The sequence below is a fragment of the Vigna umbellata genome, chromosome 11 (genome assembly GCF_029865625.1).
Source record: "Vigna umbellata cultivar VRB3 chromosome 11, Vumbellata_1.0, whole genome shotgun sequence".
Taxonomy (NCBI): Eukaryota; Viridiplantae; Streptophyta; class Magnoliopsida; order Fabales; family Fabaceae; genus Vigna; species Vigna umbellata.
In genome coordinates, this window is record NC_142175.1 from 25,554,130 (window position 1) to 25,563,080 (window position 8,951).

The window sequence follows — 8,951 nt, forward strand, 5'->3', positions numbered from 1 at the left end:
TAATTCTTCACTATCTAATACAATAGTTAGTCCTTTTATAGATTATATAAATATTAAATTATAAATATATAATAGTAATAATATTGGGTTTCAAACCCATGTAAGATTTACAATCACAAAAGTTATATTGAAAATTGAAAATGACACTTAAAACAAAAATAAAGGAAATTACTAACACATGTTTTGAAAATTGTGAATTGTTTGGATATTGAGAGAAGATTTATTAACATCAAGTTATGAGAAAAGCTATATAAAAGATCATATTATCACTTTCACTTCAAAACTTTAAGAAAATGAATATGTAAATATTCTTTCTTTAATGTTACTTACTTTTTTATTTATATTAAATGTGAGATTATTAACCTAAACTAGCTTTTAAAACAATAGACAGCTAAATTAAAACACAATACCCACCAAGCAATGTTGAAACCAGCATAAAATATCCATTTACAATGCAATTCACAGGCTATCAATATTAATATTCTAATTTATTATAATTACATACATAACCAAATCCACAACCTATTTCTCCTATGATGACTACTAGATGGTTTGATTTCTTTCTCCTATCTTGTGGCTGAATACGTACCCTAAAATGAATGTAAAAAGCAAACCTTGTGAAGAAGGAATTTACAAGAGACTGCTTTGTTGATCCTGTTAACATATTAGGCCTCATAATCTAATCTTTGGTTGGTTGATTTCTAGTTCTACTCTGCAGACATATCATTCACCTACTCAATATGGTAACCTAACATTCTTGTGTCACATTAATGAAAAATTAAACTCCAAAAAACCCACCACTTTCCTTTTTGCATCCACCAATCCCATATATGCTCTTCTAAATACCTCTTGAAAATGAATCCTGACGAGTCAGTGCATAATTTCCACTTGAAGGTGGTGAAACTTCATCATCAACAATGTTTGCTTTTGAGCAAAGGAAGAAGAAAGAAGATGTGTATATTGTAGCATGCCAAAAGCTGTAGCCATTTTCAAAGAGCAAAACATGAGACTAGAGAGGACAGAGAAGACAGTGGAGAGGATAGTAGTATAGTAATAATACCTGTGCCAAAACCAGTAGTTTGCACTGGTTTCAAGTGTCCAGCTTAATCCTGCCATGGCCAATGCAATGAAACCAACCACTATAAAACCCCAGCGAAACCGTCTCAATAGTGTCTTCACCAAATTACAGAACCATTGCTTCATAGTTTGCATGCTGCAGTGGAAAGTCATCTCTAAGAACATCTAAGTTTAAAGTAAAATATAAAACTGCAGTTTGGATTTAAGGTATCTCAGGATGTGATCATCCTCAAGCATGTCCAAGTTTAAAGTGGAAGATTTAAGGTATTTGTTGAAGGAACCGAGTATGGTTCATCTTAAATCCCTTCCATCATGTTACAAAAAATGAACAAAAGAAAAAGATATTTAAAGGTTGAATTGACTGCTTTTTGAGCTTTCCAGCTTCAATGTGTATGACAAAAATCCCTACTACAAGACAAAACCAGGGACTGCATGCATAACCAGACTATCAATTGAATGAACAAGAAAACAGTGGTAATGTGCAGATTGGCAATTTACAAAAGGGTTTCATGAATACATGATAAATAGTATCGTACAGCAAAATCATGATCAGCCATAAAAGTTGCTATAACATAGGGAAACTCTACATTGGAAATCAATCACATAAAATACTACAAAAAAGGTGCACATATTGACCATCTACGTTGTATGGAAAATGCCATGCTCAACAAAATTTACTAAGCACGGAAACCTTACCTTTGAAGGAAACTTAGTGATAATCCAGATGAAAAGGAGAGGGACCTATATCTTTTTGAGATTTCTATCAACCATGCAACAAGAAGACCAAGAGCTCCAATCATAATGACAAGAATAATATTGGAAGACCTGCACAATTCAGTGTAGATACATGTTAAACATCTTTGGCAGCATATATACAAATCTGTTACCCACTAGTTCAATTTACCTAGTTGCCTTAGTTGCAGCCAAGAGGGCAGTGAGGATAGCAACAGCTGTGTGGATTGCCCTCTTATATACTTCATCAATGGTTGCCAGGTATACAAAAGTGCTAACCACAGCCATGAAAGAGAGCCAGAAATCCATGAACTGAAATGTTGAAATATCAAGTCGCTATAAATGCCAAGATAAATAAGTATATTCATTGTTGAGTTGTATTACAGATCCCAACAACATAAACAATCCAATTAAGAATGAGAATCTTATTTAGAATCTCTCTCTATCCCATCTCAGACTCTTAGTAACATCTTCAGTTTCCAAGTTCTTTTCATTTTAAGATACAGTAAGACAGACCAGTAAAGGCAGAGCAGGAACCTGTAAAACATTAAAGTTCAATGCACACCACGTGCCAACATCACAAGCGTGATATATCCCACTAGCGATTCCACTGGATGTGAATAAAATCCATTCCGCAAATGCCTGCAAATACGAAATTACATGTTCCTTTGTTAACACAATCTATTTAACAAGTTAATTTATTTTGTTAGAAATGCATATATCAAGTACTTCTTGGGAATCTAAATCATTTGTCTCCTTCTCATTGAGTTAAATATCTAGAATTATTTATCCTCTACATTAAATCAATATATAATTATAAATAGTTCCATCAATTTACACATGCAGATAGATGAATCATGATACAACAAAATAGTTTAGAGGAAAAATAGATGACAAAGGAACAAAACTTGCCTTTTCCCTAAGGGACCAATAGGCAGGAAGTATGGCTGCAGCGTTTGATCCAATGAGAAAAATGGATTGCAGTATATGCCCTACAACAAAAACCAGATTAAAGAACAAAAACCAAGACGTCCTAACAGCACATCCATATCCATATCCATATATTCAACAAACCATAGCAAAAAACAGTAGAGCATTCTTCTTTCTATCCTTTTACATCTAGACTGAAATTGCTGCATTAAACTCAACTCGAACTCACTATGTGTATCCACTTTACTCGACATATTGCCAGCAAAAGTATACATACATTGATATTGGTTGCAAAAAATCAATGTATATAGCATCTCAAATGGAAAAAAAAAAAAAAACGAAAGTTAACAAGAATCTGTATAAATGTATGTTAAGTATGTATGTATATATATGTGTGTCAGTCAATCTATATACATAAATATTCCCGATATACATACATTCGTAAATATCTATCTATCTATTTATCTACGTATACATATATGTGTGGGTGTGTATGTAAACCATTTAGTACGGGTTTCGCTGAATGCCAACATTTAGAACTATTTTTGAGTAAAATATTGCCTATGAAATCAGATGATAATAATAACACAACAAAAGAGGGGACGTAGGTAAGATAATATGTATAGACTTGGACAATGATACATGTAACAGAACAACTAATTATCAATTTCTAAAATTAATACTCACCTTTGTGTGATACAATTTCAATGCTACAGTCAAAGCCACCATGGTTTCGATCACAGGAGCAGAAGCTGAGGCAAGGTAAACAATAAAAATGGCAATTTTCTTTAGAAAGTTGAGCAACAGATACATATAAAATAATCTGGAAGTCTGTAACTTAGTATCTGACAATTTTACAAAAAACGGCTCAGTCAATGCCAAATATTCCCATGGTTCCTTTCTGAAATGTTTAAAAAAGATAACAACTAAAATGTAAACAAATTTGATAAATTTAAAACATGAGAAGGGCTTAATGTAAACCTGAACGATGTCAATCCACTGGCATCAAAAGAATATCTACAGTCTCCATTAAAGGAACATTGTTTTGGGCATCCTTCAAGTGAAACAGACATAGATGTTTGCGCTTTCATAGAATCACTACTGGTATAAAGATGCCTTAGACCTAAACCCCAAGTTCCTTCTCTAGCATAAATAATGTAAAAATCAATTTTGTCATCACTTGAATCATATAGCATGAAAAACATGGACTGATCACTCTTCCTTGTCCTGTTAGCATAATAATAGTCCCAGTTATCAAGAGAAGGCAATCCACCAAATCTAGCATAGACTTCATAACTGATCTTTACATCTGCTGATAATCGTATGTGAATGTTCCTTCCAGCTGCACCACGGGGAATGTCCAAAGTAAAATAAGTCCAAATGTCATCATTTTTTCCCTCATTTGATGACTTATTTAAAAGTGGCTCAAGAGGAAAATTGGCAGAAGACGCTCCTTCACCACCAGCCACAGGTAAAAAATATGATTCAAAGGGAATTGGACCTCCTCTCCTTAGAACTGTCTGCAAACAACAATTCTTATTTTGTCAATAACTTATTTCGGAGGAGAAATATCTTTAAGCAACAAGATATAAAACTAATTCTACCAGGGTGTCGTTTGGCTTAAAATCCTGGGAAATTCTTCAACACTCCTATTGGATATAATATTTAGTGAAAACAATATTTTAATTCTTGTACTAGGAAACTTAATGTGTTGACAAGTCTTCAATCCATATATTACAGCATTGCAGATAAAGTAGTTCTGTACTGAAAACAAATTCATCTACCCTGGGAAAGAAATCAACAAGTCCTATAAGAGATAAGCACCAGGCATGTGCTAACTATAAGCACGTTTCTATTTCTGCAAATTATAAACATCTGATTAGATTTTGAACTGTACAGTTCAGATGGTAGCTCAATCTTTTGTTTGTCACAGGAAAGCTTATGTTTGTATATAATTTATTTTATTTATTTTATTCTATTCTTTATATTTGTTATAGCTAATGTGTTTTTTAACCATCAAGATAAGTCTACATTACATGTGATCATATCCCCATAACCCAAAACACAAGTCTGTTCTCCTATAAATATTGCACTAACATAGTTTAGAGTGAACCTTTTCATTCAAAAAAGAGCACCATCTCAAATGAATATAGAGATAGAGATGCATCTAGCAATCCATACTACCTGAAGTGTGTAGCTGTCCATTGTGCAATTTGGTCCCGCTCTTCCAAGTGCACACTGATGTACTTGTGATTCCATGGAGTAACAAACTTTTAAATTGCCATCCAAAGTCCCTCCAAACTTTTTTGAAACATTAACTGGTACTATACTGATGTACAAACGTCCAATCAGTGGATAACGGATAATCAAAGGGGCCTTATTTAAATCACCGGAATAATCATGCAAAGTTTCTGAAGGAATTGCACCATGGCGAACAAAACCCATTAAACTGACATCATTTTCACTAGAAGTGTTATTTGAAGTTGTAGTATTGAATTTGACATTTGCCACCGTAATGGTCAATTCTTCTGCCATATTTGTTACATCCAGAGAGTAAAGTTCTGGTAAACCTTCCTGTGCACATAAGGTATCTAGGTTACTTTTACAGGTCATCACATTTTTCATCACTGGCTTCGTCACTGTAGCCTTCACGGAATTATAGGCATCAGATACTGTGCATGAAAGTGGATAGACTGTACTGTTACATAGCTCCCCTTTCATCATTGAATTTGAGCATGCTTCCACACTTATATTGGCACTGAATGAGTATGCTGATCCACGGATAATCTGTAGAGGTAGAGAAGTAACTGTTATTCTTCCATGTCTTTATTGCATAAGGAACTTGGCTCAGAGATAAAATTAAGCGAAATGAAAATAAGGGATTTTTGCTTTGAGACGAGATACAAAGATAAAGGCAGAAATCAGTACAAGGTTGTGTACAATCTGACATTCTGGATAGATATTTACTAGATACACATGTTGTACAAGACCATAACTATCTATAGAAATCTACTCTCTTGGCTTTAGAACCCACTGGTACATTGAAGTTTAATTTCTTTCACTAGCTCTACAAGAAATAAATGGGGTACCGTATATTATTTCTTGGTCGAATTATCATGATTTAAGAGCAGTAGTTAGCACATAATCGTTGTATAAGAATTTCAATAGATATACAAATTTTAACATTACAATTTAGAATAAAGAGAAATAATTTCCACAATGCACAATCAAAATCAGGACTAAAAAGAATTCTATGAACAGTGATTCTTAAAGCTAGTAACTGCATCAACATACTAGCAGCCCTTCTAGCATAAAAATATGCAAATGACAGCACTGAAAGGATAACAAATGGTTGCAACACATGCTGAAAAATAGTAGAAATATTCAGTTTTCTTTGTGATAAAAGTAACGTTTGGGCAATAAACCATACCATCCTCGATTGTGTTCTTGCAGCTCCAATTCCGTTGAAAAGACCAATATACCATGCACCTGGAGATATCTGAGAAATAATTCATATGTTTATTGGCTATGATATTATGACAATAAGAAAAATAGCTTGTGATATAATCCTCCCTATTATTAATTCAGGAATTTTAATACTAAGGCAGATACAACTAAGTCATCATAGATCTCAAAGTAAAGAGCATTGTGCTTAGAGAAGCAATAAAGATATTGCAAAGAACAAAAAGAAGACTTATTATAATACCTGTTCGTTTGTCAATTTCATAGTGATGTTTTTCTCCATAGGAAAACACTGCTCGTTGTCAAGACCATTTATTCCTGATGAAAAAAGGGTAGACGAAAAGTCATTATGGAATGGTAATGCGCATGACAATTTAAAAAATGTAATCCTTTTCTTCATTAAGAAAGAATAAGAGAAGAAGAGGAAGAAGAAATAAGTGATCAATTCCTGTCATGGTGCTTCAGAACAAAGTGAAACACTAAGAAATGAACAAACATTATACGTCATGAGTTTGGCATTATCCATTACACTATAACCAAGAGAAACCATCATTGTAGGGTATGTAAAATTACGGGTAGAAATCTAAACATATACTAATGAATCAAGAGAATATTCTATAGAATAGAAACTATAATGCTTGTTTGATAAATGGTGGGAATTTAGTATGGCTCCAAAGTTCTATCTTGATGAATAAAAGTTTCTACAAGTCCACAATAATCATAAACAAAGTTCAAGATATAAAATTTGGGCGGGGGGCTTCTACCTATGACAGCTGAATCTTTCAGAGATATGTTTAAAGCATCTGGCAGAGGAGGGCTGCCATCTCTAAAGCATATGATCGGCAGTGAGCTTTTTGGAATCCTTTCAACTCTTGAAACATCCTAAAAACAAAGTAATTACGAACCAATGAGGAGCCAAAATAAGTCAAAGCTCTGTAATTAGCAAAACAAAAAGCGAAGCAATTTAAATAGATAATAATTTGAATGAATGAATAAATAAATAGGGAGATAAAATTAAGAAGATATATGATAACCAATATAAGACTTTATCAAGCATTGTATTGTTAATACTAACTCATGCACTAGACAAGGCATTATAACACAAAAGTAACATCAACATAGAAAAACATGAGAGCAATATAATCTGAAGGAACCAAATTTTCCCAGTCAAAAGACGTCAATATAGATGCTATTCTAAAGTGCTCCGATCTAGAAAGTATAATAGAGACAATACTTACAAGGTCTACATCTGAGTTCAATGCTAAGGACACTGCAGAAAACCATGGTGGTATGTCAACTGAAACATGAGAAAACATGAAGATACAAAATCAGAACAATTACCAAAAATTCTTTCAACCAATAACGATATGTAGACTGGGAATAACTGACTAAGTTAATCAACAACAACAAAAACCAAAAAAAAAAGGAAAGAGAATTTGTTGCCATGCTAATTCACCTATACCCTTCAAAATTCAGTTCCCTTCCGACCCTTAAAAGACCATACGGTGAAATGCATCACAAGGATCAAAAAGCAGAAGAATTGAAGCAAATGAAGAAAAGGGTCGTCATTACCAACCTCTGATGTAGCGCAAATCATAGGGTCCGAGAGTAGTCTGAGGGTAGCTGAAGCTGGAAACAGTGAAGACATCATCAGTGACTCCAACCAATTCATGGTTTGCGGAGCTGAGGCCAAGAGAACAACAAAAAAGAAACAACACACTGAGAATAATCGTGTTGAGTTGACACCACAGAATCGAATTCAAAGGCATTTTTTTTGTTTTTGTTTTTTTGTTTTTTTGGTAAATTCAAGGTTGTTCTGAGACCATGAAGAAGCAGGGCAGTGACGAAGAATGAATGAATAATGTATTAGTAAGTCTAATTTATTTAACAAGGAAAATAATAATGAAATAAAATAGGTCAACCAAGTTTGTTTGTAGGTCAATATAAAATAAATCAGTTTTAATAATCAGTTACTCTCTTCTTAATTTTCGTAAGACTTTTAAGATTTTTAGGAGATATTAACAACGTAATAAATCGTCTCTCAGTTTTAACGTTATTATTTTACTTTTCATTTATATATCATAATATATACATATATTAAAAATATATAATTAATTTTATGTAAACTTTGTTGATGAAAACTGAAAACATAATTTTTCAAATAATCCAATAGTTAAAAAGAAATATAATAATAACCGGAACGAGTGCAACTAGCTTTTTATTTATAGAATATATTATTTAAGAGAGATAAAGATAGGAAAATAAACTTATATTTAATGATAAATTATTATAAATTTATTTGACAAAAATTAGTTAATAAAACACTTGATAACGAATGAATGATCAAATAATTAGTAAATAAAAATAACATAAAAAATATAACTATATAAGTTTTATTTTATATAAATAAAATTTATATTTTTAAGTAAAAATATATTATTATACAATTACAATTTATTTTTTTTTTAAAATAGTTTAGTCTTTGTCAAACTTTTTAGTTTATTTATTTATTTTTTAAAAGTTGCATGAGCTTTTATTTATTTGAACATATAGTCTTATCTAAATGAATTAATATAAGGAATATTAAATAAATTTAATTTGTATTTATTTTTGGAATTTCATTTTGGTTTTTAATTTAAACTACTTTTATATTGAATTTATTTTTTTTACAATGTTTTTCACATACATTACATAATGAAATATTAGTTATCGCAATTTATAATATTAATTTTCTTAATTTGAATTACATA

General features: G+C 32.0%; 1 protein-coding gene across 1 annotated transcript; it reads right to left on the bottom strand.

Moving 5' to 3' along the window:
- Window positions 1-396: 396 nt before the first annotated feature.
- LOC124822663 (uncharacterized) lies at window positions 397-8,056 on the bottom strand. Its single transcript, XM_047294690.2, has 14 exons — window positions 7,778-8,056; window positions 7,440-7,498; window positions 6,966-7,083; window positions 6,446-6,519; window positions 6,170-6,238; window positions 4,924-5,526; window positions 3,721-4,259; window positions 3,427-3,491; window positions 2,722-2,801; window positions 2,347-2,451; window positions 1,982-2,121; window positions 1,774-1,902; window positions 1,061-1,213; window positions 397-977 (listed from the first exon to the last, which is right to left on the bottom strand). The coding sequence occupies exons 1-14, from the start codon at window positions 7,968-7,970 to the stop codon at window positions 839-841; spliced, it is 2,466 nt and encodes an 821-aa protein (XP_047150646.1). The 5' UTR covers window positions 7,971-8,056; the 3' UTR covers window positions 397-838.
- Window positions 8,057-8,951: the final 895 nt, after the last annotated feature.